At 41.4% G+C, this 26,630-nt stretch overlaps 1 protein-coding gene across 1 annotated transcript in view; it reads left to right on the forward strand.

Annotated features, from left to right (window-relative positions):
- SCUBE2 (signal peptide, CUB domain and EGF like domain containing 2) overlaps window positions 1-24,463 on the forward strand; it is a 40,192-nt gene extending 15,729 nt beyond the window's left edge. Inside the window, exons 9-21 of the mRNA XM_074841869.1 lie at window positions 1,373-1,489; window positions 3,937-4,059; window positions 4,551-4,667; window positions 5,290-5,376; window positions 6,088-6,192; window positions 7,450-7,605; window positions 7,971-8,174; window positions 17,081-17,248; window positions 19,833-19,994; window positions 21,172-21,369; window positions 21,957-22,109; window positions 23,218-23,297; window positions 24,066-24,463. Of these exons, the coding sequence (XP_074697970.1) occupies window positions 1,373-1,489; window positions 3,937-4,059; window positions 4,551-4,667; window positions 5,290-5,376; window positions 6,088-6,192; window positions 7,450-7,605; window positions 7,971-8,174; window positions 17,081-17,248; window positions 19,833-19,994; window positions 21,172-21,369; window positions 21,957-22,109; window positions 23,218-23,297; window positions 24,066-24,218 (1,823 nt within the window). The 3' untranslated portion in view covers window positions 24,219-24,463. The remainder of the gene's footprint in view (window positions 1-1,372; window positions 1,490-3,936; window positions 4,060-4,550; window positions 4,668-5,289; window positions 5,377-6,087; window positions 6,193-7,449; window positions 7,606-7,970; window positions 8,175-17,080; window positions 17,249-19,832; window positions 19,995-21,171; window positions 21,370-21,956; window positions 22,110-23,217; window positions 23,298-24,065) is intronic.
- Window positions 24,464-26,630: the final 2,167 nt, after the last annotated feature.

Consider the following 26,630-nt stretch of genomic DNA (forward strand, 5'->3'; position numbering starts at 1 on the left):
TGTAGACAGGCTGGAATCACTATTCCCTAAAACATCATAGAGCATTGGATTTTTAGGATGACATGGATTTCTGCCGTGAGACTTACAAAACATATTTGCTTTTCGGTATAATGGTTTGTACATACAGAGTTAGCAGTCCTGTTCAAGCTGCTTAAAGCCATTAAAATCTAAATAGCCAAATGTTCTGTGGTTTTTGAAAAGCCACAGTTTGAAACAATGTAAAGCCAATCAGCCGATTGGGAAGGTGAATAATTCAATTTCTTAGACAACCATCTGACACTAGTCATGAATTAAAGCTGAAATGACCAACAGAAAATAGTTTTCACCTGGGTTTTTGGTGTATTCTTACCGTTTTTAAACCAAAGAAGGACAACTATTTATATGGAACAAACTTACTGTAAAAACATAAGATTTTCAAGATAGTTCGTGTTTTTTCTTAATGGAATCTGTTTATGAATGTGTTTTAATGACTTGTATCTCCCCTTTGTCACTTCTGTTACTTTCCCTAGATTGTTTCAAAAGTGGTATCTTGAAGCATGCCCAAGCCCAAGAAAAAAGAACGATGTAATGTGTCAGTGATGTTCATGTGAACTTCTTTGTAAACATTCTTACATGGCGTGCATAATGTACTAGCACAGAAGTTTTAGGTGCTTTTCGTGGTATAATAAATATTCAGGGTCTCAGAAAGTGATGGGAATCTTACCGTTTTACCATTCAATTCACTGAGATCATGATTAGGCTGTTATGCTAACTATGCTTTACAAAGATGTGTGCAAAGTGATTGTAATGCCACGGAAAAGTTTCACTGGAGAAAACGAGGATCTCAGCAGCTTTTAGAGACAGACACTGAAGTCTAAATATACAGTATGATAGATAAGTGGAAAAATTCACCAAATTATTCCAGTCATCTGTCTTCAGGCGTATCTCGGAGAACATGGTGACTTTCAGCACATTTAAATCAGGCACTGCATATTCATATAGAGTTAAAAATGTGGCCTTTGCTTTCATTTGTGGGGAAAAAACAAAGGCAATCCTTTCTTTTGTAAATCTATTTCTGCAGACCTTATGTAGACTTTTCTTAATGAAATAAGAGTTCTGTCAGCATTTTTTTTCTTGCATAGAAGAGAAATAATTTATTTTAAACATAATTGTTAAAAATGTAGCATCAGTTTTCATGTTTGCCAAGAAAAAGTTTGCTTGGCAAACTAATTGTTCTTTTTAAAAGTTGTCATTTCATTATGTTATATTATTTTCTTTAAAAGAATTTGCTTAGTTTACATAAATCTCCACGTCTCTGTGTCCAACTTTGTTAGCTCTTCAGTGCTCCCTTGTCAGGCTGAAAGATATTGATGTATCCCTTTAAAACTTGCAGACATTGATGAATGCTCATTTGAACGGACATGCGACCACACGTGCATCAATCATCCAGGCACCTTTGAGTGTACTTGTAACAAAGGATACGCTCTCTATGGCTTCACACATTGTGGAGGTGAGTTATAAAAAGATACTACAGGCCATGCTGGTAGAGTGCTGTTGCCACAGGTCTGATTAGTGTCTGTGCAAGACACAAGCCTATGTATATGCAGTAGGCTTATAGAGTAAATTTTACTCTTTGCCATGATAAGGAGACATAGCAAAAGTAGAAACTAATCCTGCTTATTTCTGTCTTTGCTCAAATGATTTTCCCTTCCCAGCCTGCATCCAGAAAGCACTTGTGATTATTAGAACAAACCAATGCATTTTGCACCTGGATATGAAAGCCATGATTTGATACAATTTTCATATGTAGAAGTCTCATTGACTTCGATGAAAATTCAGTGGAATGGGACTTAAAGAACAGGAAGTTCTGCATGACTTAGGAAAGTACAGCTTTGCAGGTTGCCCTTGTGCATATGTCAGATCCTCATGTGATGTAGATTGGAATTTAGCTGATGTAGTACTACTGATCTGCATTGGCCAAGATTAATACTCTTAAATCTTTTATGTCTTTCCTACAAGAAAAGTTCAAGGAAAGAAAGATGTTCACAGAACCTCAATGTGCGTCAAGTGCGAATATTTCTGCGACAAATTCCCAGATTTAACTTGAGAAAATGTGAATAACTGGATGCTAAATGGAATTAAATGTGTTTTATATAAGCTCTAGGCAAGACCTTACTGACTCCGTTTGCTTGCTTAATTCTGATTAAGACCTATTTATTTCTGAGGCAGAATGAGTACACTTGAACTTGGAGATAACGATTCTGAGATCTCTGCGTGCCTGATCTCTTCTAACCTCTGCCTCTAGAAAGTCTGCCAAGAAGATTACAGGGCTACAACATCACTGTGTTTTATCCTGATGAACAGGGTCTGGATGAGGAGTAACACTATTCATGTGTTCTATTTGCTTAAAGAAGTCTGTTCTCATGAATTCCCTTGTATTAATTCCATTTCTTTTGGCTGCCAACGAGGGAAAGGAACTATAATTTTTCTGTTGGGTGCTAATTGGCCTCTTCATATCATACTCCTGTGCAGATGATGTTAATCCTTGTACCATAGTAAGTCCTTCATTTACTGGCAATCACAGGCTGTGTCAAGGCTGATAGGGTTACTGAGTATACGCCTTCTGACCTATGTGGAAGAAGTTAGTAAGTGCTGGAGATAACATGTGGTCATTTCATGCAGCATCCTAAAGAAAGGTCAATGAAAACCAAAGTTTTGGGCTGATTTTGTGGTATCTTAGGTAGTAGTACCAATTTAAGGTGTTCCTTTTTTTCTCCATTATCCCTCTGCTGCTCATCCCTACCCCTGCTGTCTCAGTTCTTTTAGTAGCATGTTTTTCCCCCTAAAATCAGCTCGGTTTTGTAATCTGTTTCACAGTGTTTTCTACCAAATTGTTACCTACCTAGAGGGGAGAATAAATTTGGGGAGAACAGTGACAAGAACTTATTATTCCCATTGGGAAAAGTGGATGTAGAAGTGGGTACCCTCAGTTGCACAAACTTTCTGGGACTTACAAGAGATTTCTTGATGGCAGCTTTCTAGGCTTATGTATAATTGCCATAAAGTTACTGGAGACAAGTGAAGCAGTTGTCAGGGTGCATCTGAGAAGCAGAGACGTAGAACTTTGCATTTCCCTTTGTTGAAATTCATGAGATTCCTGTCGGCTGATTTCTCCAGCCAGTAAAGGTCCCTCTGAATAGTGGCACAACCATCTGGTGTATCAGCCACTCCTCCCAGTTTTGTATCCTCTGCGAACTTCCTGAGGGTGAACTCTTGTCCCATCATCCAGGTTTAATGAAGAGGATAAATAGTATTGGCCCCAGTCTTGACCCCTGGGATACACCACTGGTGAATGGTATATTCTGCATCAGCGTGCAAGTTTGCACCAAAGGCAGTATGTTGTGTTGTCAGTAGTTTCTCCTCCTATTGGCATTTATTGGGCAGGGCAAGGCCTCAAAATTGGGTAACTGGCCGAAAGGAGCAATGGTGATACAGTAGTGTTACATGCCCACATGGAGTCAAATAGTGTTCCACAGCAGTTGTATTTATCTGAGCACTTTGGAGGATTGATCAGTATGAATTTTGTCCATGTTGCCTGTCTGTATTCCAAATTAGAAATATTAATTAACCAAACACAGTGCAATGCAGACTTGATTTGGTCTCCTTCTCTGTGAGTTGATTTGTTATCATATTGCTGAGACTGGGTATTTTTTTAATTATGTGGTTTAAGGACATACCTAACAGCTCCCCTCTGACAACGTTTGATCCATTTTGACATTTAGCAATGAATTTCCATGAAAACAAAACTATTTCAAGGTGGGTGTCCAGATAGCATTCCTAAAATATTTTCCAAACCCTACTAAGCAGTACTTGTGTACATGTTTACCTAGTGGAGTTAGAGTACAGGCCTTTGGCAAGAGTAACTTTTAAAAAGTGGTTTTTACCTTTCCTCTGTAGATATTAATGAATGTAGCGTCAACAATGGTGGTTGCCAACAGCTGTGTATGAACACACTGGGAGACTATGAATGCCTGTGTCACTCTAACTACAAATTACACTGGAATAAAAAGGATTGTGTTGGTAAGGTGCCTAGTAAATACATTTCTACTCCTGATGTGTCTGATGGCCATGTGGTTATAGTCAAATCTGAAAATCTTGATCTGTCCAGTTAAGTGGTATGAGTCATTGTTCCTGGTATTCCGCTTTACTTTTTAGTGAGGCGTGATGGTACTGATGTTGAAATGGATAAAAACAAGCGAAACCCTCCCCAAAAAACAGGAGATACTTTGAGGGATTTTGATGCTTTCTTTCCTGTGCTTTTATTTAGCTCATTCTTCTATTTCCTTTTGTTCCTCTGCATGAGAAGGTTTGCTGATGATAGCTTTACCTAAAATATGTATGTGGTACGATCTTCTAGTGATTTTATTTTGCTTTGATTTTTCTGTCTAAATAGCATATTAACTTGCATGGGTGCTCCTAGGTACCAGCTACAAAAGCAACTGCATGCTGATTTATTAGTAGAGTGTATGTAGATGTTTTACTTCTGTGAGTATTTGTTTTATCCTATTTAGAGACAAAGGGTCCCTTGCCTGGTAGTATGTCACCCAAGGTATTGCTGCACTGCATTAAGAGTGGTGGGAGCGATAGATGCTTCTTAAGCTGCTCCTCAGATGTCCAAGTATTTTCTGGTAAGTCACAAACAACAAAAACAACCATATGATTCTGTAGAGAATGTAAGAATAGCAAACCTCTTAACTCTGATGGAAGCCCCAAGAAGTAGACAATCAACAGGGACCTTTACTCTTTCACTATAGATAATAAAGGGCTATATCCCTGCCAGTGTCCCAGGAAAGCCCCCCTTTCCTTGTCTTTTATAACCACTCTACCCTCAGATTCCCTTCTCGTGACAACTGTCTTTTTGAAGCTGGGGAGGACAGGGCAGAATTCTCCGTGCTCCCTGGGCCATTCCTTAATTGGCCCTGAGAGCCGCTGCTGAATGGGGCGAAGGCATTCCAGCCCTGCGTGGGGTCTGAGATTTTGCCCGCACAGCCCCTCCGCCCCACAGGACCCAGCATGCAGACTCGGCCAGTGCTTATGGGACAGATGCTGCTTTTCTTCCTGAAACCTTTAAATTGCTTAGGAAGAGACAAGCTCTTATGTGGAGTATTTTATGAACAACATTGTTGAAAAAGGGGAAGATGATGATGCTGATCAAGGAATTAAAAATGTCTTTTATACTACAGGAGTCTTCAGTCTGTGCACAGTGCCTGTGTCTTTACTGTCTGTCTGTCTGTATGGTCTGTCTGTTAGGAACACAAGACGCCTACACCCTCACCTGTGGCAGGTCATCTCAGCTTAAGAAAAAGCAGCAAAATACAAATGCCTCCAGCTGGCTGGGTAATCACTAGACTTACTGTTGCATGATTTGACTGATTTCTTTTAATAGATAACTCTGAAATAAGGGCATTCCTGTTGACTTTCTATTTTCCCTCTCCATTATATTCCCTCTGTTTTTTCTTCCTCATGATTACAGCAGGAAATTCCCCTTGTACTGCTTCATCAGCATCACTCAAATGAAGACTATTCGAAAATGAATAAGGAAAGAGAAAAAGATCAGTAGTGAAATAAACAGCTAGGCCAGGAGACTTATGCTTCTCTTTAGGCTTCCAGACTGGATAGTATTGGCAACATATAATATGTTTAGGTTAAGCTGTTGGACAATAAACTTTAGAAAGCATTTAAAGATAAACAGATAAGAGGCACTATTTTATACAGAAATAAACTACTTTCTGAACTGGTTTGGAGTATCTCCTTTATTTCAGCTAACCTTTCTTTGATTTATCCAATAGCAGATCTGGACTTGATCTCATTTTTCCTTTTTTTTTTTTTTTTTAATTTAAAATAAAATCTGTCACACTTTTTTCCAATTCCAGTTGTGAACCAGCTTCACAGCAAGAGGAAGCTGTCATCTCTTTAGGTTTTCTGTGATGACTACTTTTTCACTTTATATCAGCATATTTTTTGATGTCATCAGTATGATGTGACATTAGGGTTATCTAAATTTTCAGTTCCTTCTTTAAAATAACTTGCCATTGTTTCTTTCCGAAGATACTTCAGCCATCAAGATAAGCGTAACCTTTAAATTAAATGAAGGAAAATGTAGTTTGAAAAAGACTGAGATGTTTCAAGAAGGTCTGGAAGAGATAATACCAGGTATGAATATAAAAATGCAGGTAAGCAGGTTAGAGCCATAGCTCAGGGGTTAAGTGCTTTCCAGATGTGAAGCATACCACAAGCAGAGCATAGAGGACTGCAAACTTTCTGCTCTTCACTGACCTCATGAATCGCACGCCTTCCCAGCCATGAGTCTTGCAAGAGCTATTTCAGATCACAGGACTTCCCTGTGACAACCTTACAGTCTTGCTAGGAAGGCCCTTCTCCTTTTTTGTTTGTACCACTGCCAATAAGTTCTCAGTAAAATCAACCATTCTTTTCATTTTTTGATTTCTTCCTTTCTCTATCCCTATCCCTTCTTTCTGTTCTTTCCTTTCTCACCTGCACCTTACTGTCTGATGCTGTAGTGAAGAATCTCCTGGCCTTTTATGCTGACTCTATTGCCAAATGGTTATTCCTTTTTTCTCTTGTCTTCCTTTTATACTTCAGCAGCCCCAGATGGGCACAGTGAAATCAACTTTTCCATCTGTTCCACAGCAGAAAGTATAGCCAGGGAATTTACAAAGTCAGCAGAAAATGAGGAGGAATACATTTCAAAAAAGACAAAAAAAAAAAGAAAAAAAAAAAAGGAGCTGGGGGAAGAAGTCACTAAACAATATGATGAATCAGCATGTCAGTTTGTTTGTCCTTAGAAAAGTAACAGTGAGAAACTACACTAGATGCTCAGTGAAGAGTTATATACTCCAGAACCAAAGCTTATTCCAGGTGTTTTCTTATACTAAACGTTATTTCCTTATTCAAACTCTGAAAATGGTCTCCAAATGTCCTGTGTATGCAACCACTAGTTAAATTAAACACCACTATAAGCTAATATGTTTTTCACATGCTTCATATGAATGCAAATTTTTTTCCCTCGAGTAGCCTGCCTGATGCAGGCAGTGTCATGGTTTTAAGATGCTTTGCATAGTGCAAAGGCAGTTCATTAGAACCTGCTAGCAAAACCCAGGGGAAGCAAGCTGAGCACTGCAGCCAAGCTCTCATCTGAGCAGTGAATCATGCCTCAGATCTGCTGCCGTGCCAGAGTCTCAGCCCAACAGTACATCTGTAGGTGTGCTGGAGTCATGATTCTATGTGAAGGTGTACCAGCTGAGAAACTGGCCAAACTGTTTACTGGCATGTGGAGTTGATCATTTGCTCCCCTTTAACTTGTCATGACAACATATGTGCTGAGCACTAGTGAATGTTCAAGAACACTTCTGGCCAAGCTTTTGTTTCCTTTAATTTTTTTTCATACAGAGAGACATAATTCAGTAATGGAGAGCTTCCACTATGTAAACCTAACATGCAGCTCTGGCAAGAAAGTTCATGGAGCCCTCAGTAGGCTGACAGCGACTAGAGAAATTTTTATCACTGCGGACTTTGAGCTTGAAACAAGCCGAAAGGAGGTGACAGGTTGGTTGGAAAATAATCCAAGGTGCGGTTTGAAGCTTCTTGCTGTTTGCTCCTTAATTTCTGTATTTTTCACATCTATCTGTATGCAAAATGATAATAAAAAGTATCTCCTGTTTTGAAAATGAATTTTACTGCTTCAAAAATAGTGAGGGATGGGGATAGTTTCAAAGATCAAAGAGCTGCCCATAGATTAAAGTCTTGTGGTCTGATCAATTTTCTTTTAGCCTGGTGGTGTTGTCCTTAAGGATTTCAGACTTGTTCACAGAAGTTGCTTTCTCAATGATTTGCATTGGTTGGCCTTTTTTAATTGGGTGGATTTTTGTGCATGGTCATTTATAGCAGGTTTCACCCTTGATACTTTTCAGACACATGCGATGTGCGCTGTGCTCGGAAAAAGACTGAAAAGAGGTTCCGTAAAACCATTCGAACCTTACGGAAGACAGTCAGCAGGGACCAGTTCCGCATTCGTGTCTCTGGCATGGACCACGAAGTGGCCAGAAAGTCTCTCAAGCTATCAGAACCGCAGCAGTCTTGTGCTGTAGGACAGATGCATGTTGGTAACAGATGTGGTAAGTAAATGTAAATTAGGAACAAACAGTTATGTGTGTTTTACTGTTTTGCTCAGGTCTGGTGAGCTTGAGGGGATCGTGGGATGCTTGTCCTTTCTCCTGGACAAGAAGTAGGGCATTACTGTTTGTGCTACTGACATCTGCCCCTCTATGTATTTATTGTTGGCAGTTGCTGCGTTATAGCGTGGAATAAGGGCTCAGTGCATTGCACTTTGTTATAGTTGATGAACCGCCTACAGTAAGCTCAAGGTTAGAAAATGTGGGAGTAACGTTGGGCACTAATGGCCTTGACATCATCAGTTATTTTTAAGTCTATATTTAATATCCAGTGTAACACTGTATTTCTGAACTCGTAAACATTTCATCTCTCCTTCATTGCAAAGAAAAGGCTGAGCAGAGTTTGATAGCCTCATTCTCTTTGCCGATTAAGCTCTGAGTCCCAGAGAATCTTCATGACAGTTACAAATTCATGGAGAATAGGGGTTTTATAGGCCAGTACTGAGAAAAATCTTAATTATAATGGCACTGGAGGGCACCACCATAGTGCAGCCCATAATAAATGCTTCCAAAGCACAAAAGTTAAGGAGAGGGGTCAGATGTTATCTTAACAGGGGCCTAACAACCGTGACAGCTAATTCAGGCTGCATAGGGTAGGCAGCATGTAGGTGGTTTTGTGAATCAGCAAGCCTTTAAAATGCTTGTCAGATTGAATTAGTACATCTTCCAGCAGCAACCCATTCGGCCCCAGAATAAGTTTTCCAGTCTAGTGTTGCTAACTCTAGAAAAACTTGGATTCGTAGAATAGAAAAATGAATTGGTGTTGTTTAAAACATCTGTGCAAGCAAGCGGATTAGGGAATTACTCAGGAATTCTGCTGGAAAAAAGCTATAAGTTTTTTCTTTTCTTTTTTTTTGGTAATGTTGTGATAAATCTGAAAAACTTTGGAAAGCTCACCAAGATGAGTTTGCACGGATGTTTTCAAGCTGTTGTGTTGGATGCTGGAGGAAGGCTTTGAAAAATTGTCTCAATCCATTGTACAGAGCACAATATGGCTTTCAAGCAATTTGTGATTTCATCTGGAAAAAACAGCAATGAGTAAGCTAAAAATACTGCAGGTAGAGAAGGCAACATGAGTTACAGTTAGGAATTGGAATAAAAAAGAAACAAAATTTTTTTTAGGTAGCTGCAAAACCAGTTTAATTTCTCATTACAAATGAAGAGCTTACGTGACATTTCTGTGCTAGCTCAGATAGAAAAGGGTCTTTTTGGAGAATGCCTGGAAAACTCTTTGGTATGGTGAGCACAAATAGCCTGTCCATGGTTAAAACAGAGACACTGATCATATGAACACAAATGTTTTGAAGAACAACTTGTAGAAGTCAAGCCTCTTCTGTTGCTGAATTGGTGCTACAGTTTGCTCTGGACATCTTAACAGGTGCTGCTGTGAGCAGTGGAACTAGTAAAATATGATTCCTTGTGGGTCTCGTGCCTTACGGTTCCATTTGTTCATGCCTGAAGAGGTGTAATTAGTAAATGTATCTTCCTTTCTTCAGTTGAAGTATTCAGACCATATCCTTGTGTAGATTTGCTGTGATCAAACAGGAGATGGGACTTGCACCACAGCCTTTTACTTGCATGGATGCTAAGAAGGTCCCTCTCCTCCACTTGCACGTCCCCCACTTATTTACATTAAACGTACAGAAACTTAGTGTCTTTGAAACCTCTCTGCATCCTTTGTCAGATTGCTGGAATTTGGACAGAAAGTTCAGTAGCTGCTGAGGGGACATAAAAGTACATGCAGAGGCAGTGTTGTTACATACGCCTCCTTTCCTTAGAAAAAGCTGATTGTCCCAACGTGTACTGGGGCGGCTGCTACTTTGACTGCCAGTCAGAAGGAGCTAAGAGAGAGACTGGGGAGAAGAGAATGGAGTGGGAACAGTGTGGAAGAAGAGGAAGAAGCTAGCTCAAGGGTGTGTGTGGGAGAGTTGGGTTTTGTTTTGTTTGGTTTTGATCTGATTGTTTTGTGGAGCTGCTGAGAACTTCTGGACAGGATTGGGGCCCTGCTAATGATTTGGGGAGAAAGTGACTCCATAGCAACAGATACCACATCAGCAGATGGATTCAGTGCAGGTGGTGGATGTGGTCTCTGGACAGGCAGAGAACTTTGGCAAAGGGATGTTGCTCGGTCTGACCAGAGGAGCAGGAAGCAGTGAGGGGGAAAAAAAAAAGTCTAGGGACTTACAAGTCTTCTGTGATGCAGATAGTGAATGAAGTGGAGGTTTCAGTTCATTGTTTTCAAATACATTTTTTAAAACAAAATACTTGGAGTATGGCTGTTAGATATTGTTTTATTGATTCAGATAGTCATGTACTGGTCGTTGTCTTCTTGTGGTGGACTTCTGACACAGCACTGCCTGAAACAGTTGTATCTGATTAGCATAAGGGGGAAAGTCCAGCTCCTGCTCTGGCAGCTTTTTGTCTTGGGTAACTGCAGTTGGGGCAGTAGGCTAAACCTCATTTGGTTTCACACTTTTGGTGAGGTAGTACTTTTCCTGATTTTCCTGTCTTAACTCCTACTGTCTGCAGTGGGGTACAGCACAGAATAAAAACTCCAGAAAGGCACCAGGAACAGGTTAGATGTGATTTCCAAGCTATTTCATAATTTTTAATGTGCTGAATGGTTGCATGGGTGTGTCTGTTGTTCTTTAAGCATCTGTTGATGGTAAAAGGGGATTCACTGCTGATTGCAAGGGATAGTGTATTTTATTTCAAGTTTGCTGTTTAACATACAGTTCTGTTTGGGATTTTCTGATGATTTAGAGGTTCAGGTGTTGTGTTTGTCTACCTTGTTATGTGTGAGCTCTGTATCAATCAGTAAGCATATTTAGCATTGGCTCACGTTGATTAATTCCATGAAGTCCTGTGAATGGCTTCCAGGGAGCAACCTGCAGTAGGTCTCTACTGATGTATACCACAGGAAATGTGTATGGCAAAATGGAACCTTCATCAGCCCTCCCAGAGAACTGGATTCTTATAGCAGGAGTGTGATCTTTCCACACTGAAGTAAATGTTATGGTAAAAACCATGTGTATTTGAATGACAGTGCTTCAAGACTGCATGAACCATCAAAGGGTGCTGGAAATGCTACATGCTTCTGTGAGAGGAGATTTGTCTTGGGGAGAATGCCGTTTCATTCACTAATCTGGCTACAAGTATTCTTTCTCCCATATGAGCAAGACTTTAGACCGATGTAACAACCAAAGACCAACTGTTTAAATACTAGAGATTCCTTATCAGAAACTGACTTACCAGGAACCTCCATACTGACAGAGAAGTTGTTCATATTTATTGGGACTCTTTTGCCCTCAGGCACTTTCCACTGAGGGAGAAACAACAAGCATTTTAGCTGCTTTTCCATTGCTTAAAACTCTGCCATACCTTGACCACTTCCCATGGAGTTGAAAGTACACCTTGCCTGTTCCATTTGGTATTTTTTTGTGTTGGATACATGAATACTTTAAGAGATGGAAGGAGGCAATGAAAAGTACTATTCCCTGACATTGCTCTGTAAAAGGACATGTGAACATGCCCTTGCTGCATGGTAGTCGCAAGTGGATTCATCCAAAGGGCTGTCGCTTCAGAGAACAGCAAGCATAAGCAGTGCTGGTATAGGCGCTGCTCTGATGTAAATGCTGAGCAGCTTTGTCTTGTGTGGGAGGTGTTGATGCATTTCGTTGCTCAGCATTCAGCAGTTTTGTCCCTTTAGTTTAGAGGATGCAAATAAAATATTAACATTTCATACAAAGGGATGAACCACATCTCAAAGTTTAGATGTGGTGTGATACTGGCGTTATAAAAGTATGAGATTTAAAGAGAAAAGCGAAGTGCTGCCTGTCTTTGCAGTTGTTACAATTAGTAGTTGTGTTACACAACAGAGGATTGTATGTTGCAGGTTTTTTTAGAATTTTATAAAAATCTGACAAGAAGAAATTAATTATCAAATGGGAGAAAGGGTGCTATTTTTCTGCTAATCTGCTTGCTCTGACAATCATAGATTTAAGACACAAATCCTTAGGATGTAACCATCTCATGTGACCTAAATGTGTGAACTGCTAAAACACAATAACTTAAAGGATGCCACTTCAGAATCAATTTGCATCAGTTGTTTGTGATTTTTCCTTATAAAGTCAAGGCATCATTCTTAAGAAAATGGTGAATTGGTAGATCATGACCTCCTTTGAGGTTCACCTTCTCAGCCACTGAGATACTACAGCATTTGTCTATAGGAGCAAATGCTCAAAGGCTAAAGTGTTGAAAAGAGGGGAAGAGCCTTTAAATGTCTTTGTAACTGTTAATCCCGGTTCCCTGTGGGCCCCTCTCTTCCCCCCTCCCCCCTTTTCTTCTTGTCTTTGCATCAGAAAAGCTTTCACGTATTTTTTTTTCCTTTAAAACAGCTGCATGAGACTCAAGACCAGGTTTTTAATGGGTATTGAAGACAAAGACAGTGGCTGCAGAAATGAAGTCTACTAGAGGCAATTGGTTCTTTTGTTCATTTGGAGAAAAACAATCAGGCTTCTGAAAAAAGAGCAAGTCAGCCAGCGGAATTCTGATTTAATGTCATTATTTGCAGATCTTCAGATCTTGTTTCGACTGGGTATTTCCCATGTGTCAGGTGGGACCATGCAGTTTCTAGTTTTGTGAAATGAAGCTCGTAAGCTTTTTTGATTTCATTTAAACAATTGACGGGAAAAGTTTGAACTCTTAGGGATGTTTCTTGGGTTTTGTTATTGGTTTTTGGATTTTTTTTTTTTTTATTAGAGAGGGTTCATTCGTGTCATCCTAATTTCATGAACAGTCCTATGGATTTCCATGGGATTATTTATGTGTTGACATAATGTCGTTATAATTAATGTTACCATAATTGAACCTAACACCAAGTCTGTTTGTTATGCTAAATTGGGCCCTGGTGAGTGCTGTGAGCTTCTAAACAGGCTTTCCTCATTACCCCTGCTCTGTGCTCCAGGGGGGTTAGATGAATGGCCTCTGTTTGGAACATTTCTAGGTGGAAGACGGTGAGGAACAGGGAACAGTTTACAGGGAATGTGTTTGTGGATCAAATTGTCTGGACACTGGTACCACTTTGGAAATCTTGTTTTGATGTAGTCATGTGAAGAAACTGATCTATTTAAGAGCCTGAGGCATTAAAACTTAAGCATCACTTGGAGTAATTTTAGTATTTGCATTGAATAATGAGTATTCATTAGACTGTAAATAGCTAAATCTGTATCTGGATGTATTAACCTCTTTTCTCATATGCACATAGGATCTGTTAAGGCTTGAAGTGTTTGGTGCGTCTCAGAAGTCATAGTGGGGGAAAGAGAGGGTTATGCATTCTTCTAGGCAATGCAATATTTAAAACTTAATTTTCCCAGTCTCTGTATTTTACATGCTTTATAAACTTAATCCAGAGTTGCTTGCTTTTTTTCAAATCTCACTGATTTCAGATTGATCATGGGTGTTTGACACCCTTGAGAATAAGGCTCATTATTGCATGTAGTAGCATCAGATATGAGTATGTGTGGAGTACCCTCATAGGCCTATCCATCTTGGCCTAGTCTCTCCAGTTCCAGGAGGCATACCACGTGCTGCTTCATAAACCAGCGACTATGGCTGTAAAAGCAACTAGTGCTCCCCTCGCCCGCTCGGCCTCTGATAACAATGTGCAGTGACTTCTGAGCAGAGAGTGGCCCACTAGGGTGGTGGTGTCCTGTGAACCCAAATCCATGGGCACACAGGACAAGCCCATTGCTCATCCAGCTGGACTCCTCTGTCAGCCTGGTTTGTCTCCAGCAAGATGATGTTGCCCAAACAATTATTCTTAATTTTAAGCAGTAGTTTAAACTGAAAGAGCTGGGTAGTCATTACATGGCTTTTCTCTTCACGTTCACAACGTTCCGAGCTAGTTCACACTGTAACCACCACACTGTACACAGCTTTTATTCAGCTGGTTTTGCACACCCTATTACAGTGGTGGTAGCTAGTTGGACTTTTTTTTTTTTTTTTAGTTTTCTTTCTGTTGTTGCTACCTTTCAAGAAAATCAAAACTAAATAATTGAATTGATTGATTCAATCAATTGATTGGCCAAATTGATTGGCCAGCTTTGATTGGCCAAAGTTTTGGGTTGGCCCAGGTTGATTTTACACAGTTCCTGCCTTTTGCTCTCAGCTCTGTTTTCCTCTGCAGGCACTGTCACAGGCATAGCCTACCATCCTGCTGACCTGCCACAGTGCATCCCTGGGGCAGCCAGTGTGAGCAGAAGACAGCAGAGAAATGGGGCCTGAAGCAGTTGGAGTGTAGATCCAGTGCAGCTTAATGGACCTCAGATTAACACTGCGCAAAGTTGAATTAAAATGTCAGCCTTCTTTCAGTACACCGAAACTGCCAAATTGCAAAAGTCCTGACAGTTGATCAGCTCTAATACTTGTGTAAACATAGTCTTTGTATCACCTGGCACTTTAGTAGTCTAGCTGCTGACCACCTAGTTTGGCTTTGAATCCACAGACACAAAATGTTAGTGACCTGATATTTTCTTTCTTGTTGCTAGTTAGCTGGAGTGTCAGAATGTGCTATAATGGGAAATGAGAAAGTTGTGTTTTATGCCCTAATAAAACTTAACGGGATGGGGAAGGACAAATAACTTGTGACTCTTGCCCCAGTCCTTGGAATCCTGGAAACCAAAACGTAGCTCACAGTGTGTCTCAATGTGGAAGTAGGGCACAGAAACAGACCATCTGATGCTTCTGCTCCATCTTTCTCTTGCTTTTAGAATTCAGTTATTCAGTGCATCTAAGAATGCCCTATGTTGAGGATCTCCGTGATGTCTGAGGAGATCTTTTTAAGTCTACTTCCTCAATGTAAATCTTCAAAAATTAGGCACTTTGCTAAATAATCCTGGAAGATTTAGATCAACTCAGTTTTATTCCACAGGGAGCTCTACAGTTTTACAACACACGGTTCTAAGGCAAGTAAGGTGCAGATGATAAAGTTGTCAAGAGAGATCTGATGGGATAAGTTCTCAAATGTAACATTTCAGCATAAGTGTTGGGTTTGGTTCCTGCCTGGGACAGGTTTCCTTCGAGCTCTGTTAGCTGACCTACTGGTATGCTGGACTCTGAGCAAGTTCAGGAAACCTGAAGTACAGTTTGAAGGTTGAATTTGTATGGTTTTCACATGTGTCAATGTAAAGTAGCATTCCGTTCAAAACAAAACCAAAACAAAGACACACCCCCTGCGCCCAATGCAAAAAACCCAAACCACCCCAAACTTGACATGTGATTAAAATGAAGGGAAAAAGACAAGTTAAGGGGAGATAGCAGAGAGCAGATAGTCTCTAGTGAGGCCACTCAGAGCACTGATTTCTTACAGAGTCATAGTTTTTTGAAGGAAGGATATTCGCACTGGTCTTTCCGTTGCTTCTGGGTTACCCATAGCCACTTCTCAAAATCACCTTTACTAATCTGGATTGTCTTTCCTTGTCACAGAATTGTAAATAGTGCTCTTTCCTTACCTTATTAGGAGTGCTGCAATGAAAGCCTTAATTCATTCATGTTTGTTGAGTTGCACAAAGAGTACAGAGATGAGTGTTCTGTAGGAATGTTTATAAAATGAAGAAAGGCTTGAGAAGTGTGGAAGCAAATGAATGTGTGTCCTTATGCAGAAGAGGTGTGTGATGGAAAAAGTTAGAACCAAGAGCTAAGACTTCTTCACTAGCTTTCATTGATAAGCTACAGAGCATTACTTAAGCTGCTGTATTTTATTTTTAAGCTAAGGAGGAACACTCACTATTCCACTCAGTGTATCAGCCATAAACAAAACTCTTCATCATTGATCATGACCGGTAGTTAATGCCCTGCTTGTTGTTAGTCATATATCCTGAAATGAAGCCAAGGCCAATTTAACTTCCTAACAAAAACGGCTATTCACTGAGTGATTTATTGGAGCTGTAAACTAAAACTAACAGTTTATTATCGTAACAGATCTTTAAAAGGACAGAATTTTTCAGCACAGCTGAACAACTGCAACAGTGTTTTGTGCTTTTCCAGAGCAGGGTAATTATTAAATACTGGCACTGAAGCCAGTTCTTTTGTGAAAAGCTTGAAAACCAGAATTTCTCAAAGACACCCAGAAATATTGCTGGGCTTGTTAGATGATATTGAGATTGTGTGTTTAGGTACGATCAGTCGGACTGAGTTAGTGCTATCTACGCACCATACAGAACACAGGAATCCAGTGCACAGCTAACCATTATCCAAGATCCAGTATCAGAGGAATGGCAAGAATATTTCTGCTTTAAAAGTCTTTGAGGCACACGTGATGTTTAGTGAATTCGCACGATTACTTGTTGTGCTTGAGGTTTTCACACAATTCAGTAACACCAATAGTTATGAAGTATGAATATTCAATAATATTAAGATTAAGACACTTATAGAAATCTGGAAGTACATTTTTGGCATCTTGGGTTCAGTACTAAATTATTTCATTTGGGAGGAGTCCAAGAGTTCTTTAGCTAGAAAGAAGATATAATCAAACATAACTGCACTGTACAGATAAACGAAGAGTACTGGACAGGCCTAGTGTCCAGTGTAGCCTTGCAACAAAGTGTGAAATCCATTCCAGCTCACAGAAGAGCTCACTAGCAGCAGAGGTTATTGGTGTCTGTTTCAGTTTTACAGGGTGCGTTAGATGTTCTACCTGTTGCTAGCATTCAGTTCCGAAACCCTAGCTCCCACCGCCCAAGTAAGGAGGAGAGCAGTTTCATCGTGGGGTTTCAGGTCCTGTGCAGGCTCACTAACATACCTTCACCTATAATGTCCAGGTTGAAGCAAGTGTGATCTTCCTCTTCCAGATCAGTGCTCACCAGGTGAATATTCTCCTGACGGCTTCAAACCCTGTCTGCCGTGTCCCCTTGGAACATACCAGCCTGAAGCTGGGAGAGTATCCTGCTTTCCCTGTGGAGGAGGTCTAACAACGAGACATAGCAGTGCATCCTTGTTTCAGGACTGTGAGACCAAAGGTAAGGTTGAGATTTATTTGATGAACTGCATTGATTCAAGGCAAAAGTAAGTGCTGCTGCTACAAATGGGGCATTCAAAGAAGAGTCATTTTCCTTTCAAGGATCTCTCCTTCCAGGGGTCTCGTAGTTTGCTGGCCTGCCCTGGTTGCAAGGAAACTCAATAAAGCCTCAATTCTTTTTATAACTGATTTTTTTTCAAGACTTGAGAAGGGGTTGGGAGATACATCGAAGTTGGTCAGTGAAGTCGTTGATCTGTGAAGTCATATAAAGGAACAGCAGGGAGGAAAAAAAAGTCTCAAGAGAAAAATCAAGACCAGTATGCCTTATTGACATTTTGGGTTTGAGCACAGCAGCAACGTGAAAATGTGAAGGAGGGGACTGCAGTCCTGGAGGATAAGTAAGAAAATAGTTTCTTCATGTTTATAATGAGAAACTGGCTTGGATGCCTTGGGGTATACATAAAAAGCTAGCATTCAGCTTAGCCCTGCAGTACCTCAGACAGCCCTCTAAATTTGATCACAGTGGAGCTGACATGCTGTCAGCTCCCAAGGTTTTCCTCACAGGAGTGAAAATCAGGTGGGGATCATATCTTTAAAAATGAAGGAATTTCGTCAGCAGCTTAGTTATCTAAAATGTAAAAAGCTGAAAGACAGCTATGAAGTTGTCTTTGAAAATGCTGATAAAAATATGTGTCCATGGAGACATGAAATGTCAATCAGTGTCTTAAAGCATGGGCAAAAGAACATCACTTTTATCAAAATCACCTGAAGAAAAAACATTAAGAGAAGATCTACTGCCATAGAGTAGAAATAAGAGTTAGAAATAAGGTCCTGTTGCAAACATTTGGTAGTGGTTTGGATTAAGAGATCTCTCTACTGTCAGTTAAGATATGTTTACTATTGAGAATTGCAACACAATAGAAGAATTTTGCAGTATGGTTGAAGAATTAATATTACTGGTAATAATGTAATAGCTAATAGACTTCAGTGAAGAATCACTGAATCCACAAATGCTGTTGTTTTGTACTTAATTGTGCAAAGTTAAAGTGCAAAAACACCACATTAAAAACCTTGGATCAAGATAAGAGGAACTGATTTCAGTTTTATTTAACATAAACAAAACCAGGTCTATAAATGAGGTTCAGTTTTCAAATTAGAGTGGAGATTAAAGGAATTTTTTGTGTTAACTGGAATGAAGAGCTTGGGGATTTGCGTGTGGAAGAGGCCACATGAGACATGGAATCACAGATGCAAGAACTATTTGGAACTTGTATCTGAAGCATTTGGATTGAGGGGTGGAGCATGTAAGGAAGGACTCCAGGCTGAGCTAGTTTACAAAGCTCAGCAAGACTAGAGTTATTTGGGAGTAAGCAGAGCTTAAAAAGAATAGAAAAAATGGACTGTGCAGCACAGAAGACTACATTTGAAAGGCAAAGTAGTAAACTATTTTGATGTTGAGCTGAGAGAGGTGAACTTGCCAAAGGAGGTAAAAGGAGTAGGAAAATATTTTATTTTAATTTTTTTTTAGTCCCACAAAGAAAAAGGGCAAGGATAAAGAAGCAAGGTGATGATGGAGTTAAGAGCAAAGATAGTATATGGCTGATGCTCTTGACTGCTTTCTGCCAGGTTTCAGTACAGATGATGATGGACACAGATGCAGAATAGCTAAGCAAAAACAAATGAAAAGAAGCATAACAGAGATGTAAGCAAAGGTGTTTGGGGTCCTGTATTCTCAGATTGCAATGAGAGAAGGGAATCTTCCTGTCTGCATGCAGGGAGCTAGAAAAAAAGTTACAAGTCTGCCAGAAAGGATTTTGTTCCCCTGTCTGTCTATCTCATGTCTAAAACTTCCATAAAATCTGCTATGTTTATGAAAGACCTTGTATGTCAGAATGGGGTCTCACTTTGGTGACGCAGGAGGTGCTCTCAGCAAGCCCTGTGAGGGCTAATGTTTATGTGTCTAGCTTACATGATGATTTGTGTGCCACAGATCTGGTGGAGGTGGCTGTACCCTGAGTCATGGCCAGTTGTTGCAAGACAGTGTGTGATTATGACAGAAGGCATCAATATACCAGCTTAGTCACTAATATTGGTGCAATGTGCCACTTGTAGAGGGCCAAAGTCACCTCTGCTTGTGGTGAGCTGATTGCAGGGGTATACTAGGATGCGGCAGCAGTGTGCATGCTGCTTGGCATTAGCTGGCAAGAAAGAAAGATTTAGTTAGTATTTCCACATACGGTTCATCTTTCAAGTCAAATGTCAGTGGCTAGACCATTCGGTAACACACTGTTCTACTTGGCATCCTGCTTACAAAATCATAGTGGTTATACTCACACCCCCATATCTTTTATTACTGCTTCCACACAGAACTGCTCTATAGTGTTGTGTTTGGGACTTCTGAACTTGCACAAGTGACCAATAAACTAAAATCTGTTCAATTACCTCTGCTTTATTAACCTCATGGTTCAGGAATATGGCATTGCAGTTATTGAAATTATACTAGGTCCTATAAAAATGCATTAAATCACATTCTAATGTGCTACTGTCACCTTTTTAATCATGCTGCATATGTAATTGCTCTCCAGTTCAGTGCTCACCTGGCCATTTTTATAATACCACAACTCATCGGTGTATTCGCTGCACAGTTGGGACATACCAGCCTGAGTTTGGACAAAATTACTGCATTTCATGCCCTGGAAACACCACTACTGATTTTGATGGGTCAACAAATATAACACAGTGCAAAAGTAAGTCTAGAAAAATGGTTTTGGTGATCTCTTACAAATAAAAAGACTGGGCCATTAATATTCAGAGTGGCTCTAAGGGCAAAATTTAGCTTTGCTCCAGGGAGCTTGGAGAGAAGGCAGTGGTGGTGTTCCTCTTTTGTTGCCTGCCTGCTTCTCATTCCACATGGCTTACTGAGGTCCATGAGAGACCACTTCTGCAGACTGGTTCCATCATTCTTGTTAAGGTAAGTGATTGTGTCTTGCCAGTTGGTGCTGGGTCACTCTGGGTCTTGCTATTAAATCTTTTCTCCCATGATACGGCAGACAGAGTTTGTGTTCTTGGTGCACTGATTTCTTTCCCTTCTATCAAAAGGAATGGAAGTTGGCTCACAAAACTTATTAGCCCCGGTAACCATTTTTTCTTAATAACAACCTTTGAAAGAGGCAATTACTGTTCTAGAGTATGGTAGCTGTAGTGTGGGAAGCTGAGGATAAGTTAAAGAGGGGAAAACAGAGGGCAGAGAGGTGTCTCCTTGGAACCACCTCTGGAGATACTTATATACACATACATACATAGAAATATGTTTCTGAGAACTGCATGTCTCTCACTTAAAGAATCCGTTCCCTGGGCATGTCGCGCCTGGCCATCACGGTTACAGTGCTGTAGTGCCTGGACCCTTGTGGCCACACAGAGTTGGGGAGCACAGGCAGAGTATCCTGCACTGGGGTTCATCACCTCTTACTGCCAGCAGTGCTATCTGTGCAGAGAAAGGGCCTGCTATACTCCCTATTTTGTGCTGCTGCAGGCATGGTGCCTGAGCAGAAGCACCTCAGACACCAGTTAGACTTCTGCTGATACTTCTATACAAACGTTCTGTCTGGTACAAGCAAGTGGAACATCCTCGCTTTACCATTTCTCTGTCCTCTTACAGCTGCCTTGCTGCTTGGCTGTGGCTTGGTCAATAGCACCTGCTGTGTTAGCAGGGACTAGTCTGTATTTTCATGTCTCAACGTTGATTAATACACAAAGGCGGAAGCAGGCAGCAGTGTGAAGTGAAGCTGGCAAAGAGAACAGTACCCGCATCAGATGCAAAAGAGAAGTTTATGTGTCTGTCGCCCATGTCCTGTTTCTGACCGTAGAACGAGCTGTAGGATGACCTGACTTTGCCTAGTCTTGCATACTCTATTGCTTTTTCAGATAGGCAGTGTGGAGGTGAACTGGGAGATTACACTGGATATATTGAATCCCCAAACTATCCTGGGGACTATCCTGCAAACACTGAGTGCACTTGGAATATTAACCCACCGCCAAAGCGCCGTATTCTGATTGTGGTTCCAGAAATATTTCTACCAATAGAAGATGAGTGTGGAGACTACCTGGTGATGCGAAAAAGCTGTAAGTCTGAAATATCTACTGAGGCGTATGGTATCTATCTCGGTGTGCAACACAGGTTTCTGTCATGCATTGCTGTTTACATAAACTAAATGTAGTCTGGCTGGCCTCTACTTAAGAGCAGAAATTTCTTTAAATGACAAATTGAGAAATTCTATTTGGTAGTGCTGTTCCATAGGTTCAGGTGAAACAAGGGTGCAAGGCTATGATGTGTCAGTGAACTCTGAGAGAAATATTGTTAAGAAGGAGTAGGTGGTTCAGGCTAACTAGTCATGAATTATGCCAAGCAAGTCTAACCTGGGTTAGGAAGGAGGAGATGCTTGCTATTCCCTACAGGTGCCTGATGGGTGAATAAACAGCTTCAGTTTCTAGTATAGGTACATCCTTCAAACAGTAGACTGTTTTTTAGGAAAAGGGAAAATATTCCTTGGCCAAGAAGTCACTCACTGATGGCTGCCATCAACTGATGGCCTGCCACATTTTGAGGAGTTCTCTTAACATCTTGCTGTGGTAGTTAAACCTATTTTCTAAATTGTTTGTTAGTATGAAGCATTGTCAGATAACTGCCTATTGTGTGTTTTCTTTGAAAGCTTCTTCCAACTCAGTGACCACGTATGAAACCTGTCAAACCTACGAACGCCCTATAGCTTTCACTTCTAGATCTAAGAAGCTGTGGATCCAGTTCAAGTCGAATGAAGGGAACAGCGCCAAAGGATTCCAAGTTCCTTATGTAACATATGACGGTAAGCGGATGTGAGCAGCTGAGCCGATGTGGACTAGTGCAGCTGCAGCAGTGCAGAACTCCTTGTGGGCTGCTTGACCCTGCTAAGCAGCAGGGTAACCCAGCGCTCTCAGCAGTGTCACTATGAGACTACTCCCAGTAGCTCTTTCCATTTAAAGCTAGTTTAAGGAATTCTGCATTGCACTGCAGTCTTAAGTGCCACTGTATTTCCAGTCTTCTACTGACCTAAACAAAGACCTGGGTTCTGGGTTCTGACCTGCCAAATGCAGAGTTCAGAGACAGATACAGGTTTTATGCATTTTTGTGCCTTCCTAGTTCTGGGTTGCTTCAGGTGGCAACAGAGGCCCCCAGTTAGGAATTGGGCAGAGCCCAGGTGCCTCTGATTTATTGTGTTGATACTATGATCTGTAATCTAATATCAGATAAGAAACCATCTATATTGAAAAGAAGCGTAAAGGGCAAGAGTTTCACCCTATCCTTGTCAGAGTCACCAGGAGTGAAACTGGAGCTGAGGCTTTGCACTTCAGCATAAGTGATATGAAAATGAAATGACACGTTTCTGTTCACACTGGATTAATTGTGAAGGAGTCATCCTTGCTGTGGTCTGCAGAGTTTCATCAACAGTGAATAATTAATTTTTCAGGGGACACCTCTCCTTTTAAAGCATTTCAAGTTCTTGTTGACCCAGGGGGTTTGCCTTTTAAGAAAACTTCCTCTTACCCCCCTTTTTTTTTTCCTTCTTGTAGAAAGAAGTCAATAACAGGTTGTGGGTATTTATAGATAAGTTTCTGCAGTGCAGTTGGTTTGAAGAAGGCTACTTGATTACAGGTCTACACTACACTACTGTGCACTGCAGTCTTAGGTGCATTATGATTTCTTTCACTTTTGACAGATTGATGCTGAGCAGCTCAGCAGAGTACACTGTTTTCATAGTAAACAGTATCTGTAGTTTCTTTACAGAAGAGCATTTGGAATATTTTCTGACTGCTAATATGAGGGCTGAGTACCACTGGTTCTTTTGGGGGTAGGGCTTACATGTGTAACCAAGGAGGTATTGAGTATGTAAGTGATGTGAACCTGCAAATTACTCTCTTGTGCATTCTCCATAGAGGACTACCAAGAACTAATAGAAGACATTGTTCGGGATGGTAGACTTTATGCATCTGAAAATCATCAAGAAATACTTAAGGTATATTCCTTCCTCTAAACATCTTGGTTTTGATTGAAAATGACACTCTTTTGTACCAGTGAGGTTGCCTCCTGCTCTGCATCACATCTGCTCCTTGGTGCACTAGGCACGTGCTACTTCAGGGAAGTGGGGTGAATCGGCACATCTTGATTGTGTAGAGCAATGGGTATGAGACCCTTTGCCCAGAGGGGTTCAAAGTGGATCAGACTTACTAGAGAAATCTATGGTGAAGATAGCCCCTCGAGCCTCATGTAGGCAGTGCTGGAAGGAATCAGTGAAGCAAACTGAGGGACATGGGATTTAATTTGGAGAAGCACTTGGTGCTGCTACTTGTAGCCTGTAGATTAGCAAGGGCTTTTCCTCCCTGGGCGAAAAATATCTCTTTTGTGCATTTCACTTCTCTGACCTTGGTTAGGGGACAGTTGCATGGGCAAGTTGAGTGGATGTTATCCCAAGTAAACCTTTCTTTTTCTGGATACCAGATCCAGTGTGTGTTTGGTTTGTGTTTTGTTTTGTTTTTCCATTTGCTGTCTTGGAAGTATGAGGAGGGTGGAAATCCTGGTGCTGCTAATGATAAATGTGAAACTCTAGTGGCTTCCCTGGGGTCTGAATGTCAGCCTTGCTCCACTAGTTTCTGAGCCCCTGAAACATTAGTACTTGAAGTAAAATGCCCGTAATCTTTTAGGAGTTAATCAGTCATTAAGCTGTGGTAATACTGACCCTAGCTCCTCTGTGGAATTACTATAAAATCTGCTTTCTGTTTTCTAGGACAAGAAACTGATAAAAGCATTGTTTGACGTGTTGGCACATCCGCAGAACTACTTCAAGTACACTGCCCAAGAGTCAAGAGAGATGTTCCCAAGATCCTTCATTCGGCTGCTGCGCTCTAAAGTTTCCAGATTTTTGAGGCCTTACAAATAGTTGGCACTGTACTTAAAAAAAACTAACCAGCCCTGGGCATGCACAGAGGGGTTGTGGTAGGTGGGGCTGCTTTCTGTGTTTTACACACTGGCAGAGAAGCTCCAGGGAAGATTGCCAGCTCCATTCTTGGCAGAGTTTGGCTTTCTCAGCTAATACAAATATTTTGATGAACAGAATTTTGATTCCTTTCCAGATAATACCATTTGGGTACCCATACTTCATGGGTCTTTGAATTGGAGACTGCCCATAATTTCTGTAACTGAATGGTGCCAAGCAGAAGTTTGTAGACATCTGCCCTGTTGCTTCATCAGTAACTCTAAACGCTAATGAAGACAGACAGGCTAAGTAGTGTGGTTTGGGATGAACTCTGGTCTGCCATTAATGCATGTTACCTCAACAAAGCTGCGTTCATGTTTGATCTCACTGAAAGTGAGAATAAGAGTGGTGTCTCTCTTAACTTTTGCTATGCAGAAAATTCAGAGCCAAGATTGTAATAGTTTTAGTCCAAGCCAGCGGGTCTAAGAATCGCACAAGGTGTAATTTTTCTCTGAACTATACGTTGTATGAAGCATATGGAGGAATAAGCAAAGGGTTGACTATTAGCTTGAATGCTCTGGGTCTGGATCACACTGTGTTCATGCTAATGACGTATTGGTTTAAATGGAGTGATACCAGAATAAAACCAGGGCACCACAGTAATGGAAAACAGACCCCGATCCTCTGGACACTTCCACTTTGCGCTGGCTGCACATGTTACAGCAGAACAGATCCTTTGCTAAATCCTGGTGCTTTCCCTGTGCATAGGCCTGGGACAGCATGAGACATTGGTTCTTCCAGGTAGTATAAAATTCTGTCCTCTGAGCACCTGCAGTTGAACACACAAGCCCCATTTTAAATGCAGGCTTTGTATAGATTATACACTTGTACATCACCGTTTAAACCTCTATAAGGTTCTTATATGAGCCTCAATCCTTATATTCCTTACCTTGTCTGAGCACCTTGCAATGACTTTGTTGAGCAGAGAAAGGGTGCTTTTCCTGTCTTGCTGGAGAGAAGTAGATGCACAAAAATATTCTTTAACCAGACTGTGGCCACAAGAGTTGTCTATGGCAAATGCTGTTCAAGATTCCCAGCCTCTGTGTCCTTTTCCTCAGGTTGTGTTTCTGATGTGGGAGAAGGCTAGTCTGAAAGGGCCTGTGGGGAGAATTATGTTGATCAGAATGTTGTCTCAGTGCTTTTCTGTCCACACTTACATTACATCACTGTCCTCTGGCCGTGCAAACCATTTCGTCAGTGTAATGTACCTTCTGGGCCTTCTGCCTTGTAGGGAGGTGGCTGCAGTCCCGCTCATTTGGAGGTGGATTTATGGGCTCTATCTTTCAGTCACTGGCAGTGCTGAGTGGTGCAGTGGGTGCCAAGCTTTTTCTGTGTGCCCCTGAGGAAAGGTACTGAAATTTTGCAGTGCAGCCAGGACAAATGCTCCCTTTCCTAGGGTGTGGAGTCAGATCTCCCTGGGTTTCATTGCATTGGTATGTGGTATGTAACTGTTGTATGTGAATAATACTACATCCACAGTGTGATAGATGAAACCCTCATCAAGAGCCAGGGTCTGAATCTCTTCCCTACACGGCTAGGAGCAAATGAATACTGCCAAATGCAGCCTTGCTGAACTGTCGTGCCGTGGCAGCCCTGTTCTGTGGCCTGTGAGGCGGTGCAGCCTGTCATGTGGTGAGGACACATCTTGATCATGGTGTGATGGGAGGGAGCAGTGGCCCTAGGCCACGGCTGGGGAGCAGAGCCTCTCAGGGTGGGGTGATGAGACGCTGTGTTCCTCTTTCTACTGCCCTAAAAGAATTGCCATGGTCTGGGTGGAGGAGGGAAATGGCTTGTGTTGCAGCCAAGGGGGAGAACTGTGTCCTAGCTGGCTGCACTGGGGCTCCTGCTCCAGCTGAAGAGCTGCTTGTGGGTTTCTGTGGCAGGGTGGTGAGTGCCCATGCCAGGAACGGGGCTGCCAGGCCTGCAGCAAGGGGAGCAAACAGGCCTGGGGGGGAATTAGCAGAACAGAGGGGAGGGAACCCAAGTCCTTGTGTGCTCCTGGCTGGTGTGCTTCATCCTGAACGGGGTCCCTGCTGCCTTCGTGGGGAGGGAGGACAGGGGTTATCTGGAAGAAGGTATGAGGCAGTGTGATCAGTGAGAGAAATGGCTAAGGGATGCCAAAACAAGAGGAAGGGTGGTGAGAAAGGCTTGCTACATCTGTGGTGAAGTGTACTGTTATGGTGAGATCCCGAGAAGGTATTTCAAGATGGTTTCCCTCTGGCTGCACAGCCCCTACCTCTCTACTGTTCATGGCTTCCCATGCCAGATGCAGTGTGTCAGTGAGTCACAATGACCCACCAACCATCTATGTGGCAA

This window comes from Strix aluco, chromosome 16, assembly GCF_031877795.1.
Source record: "Strix aluco isolate bStrAlu1 chromosome 16, bStrAlu1.hap1, whole genome shotgun sequence".
In the NCBI taxonomy this organism is placed as follows: Eukaryota; Metazoa; Chordata; class Aves; order Strigiformes; family Strigidae; genus Strix; species Strix aluco.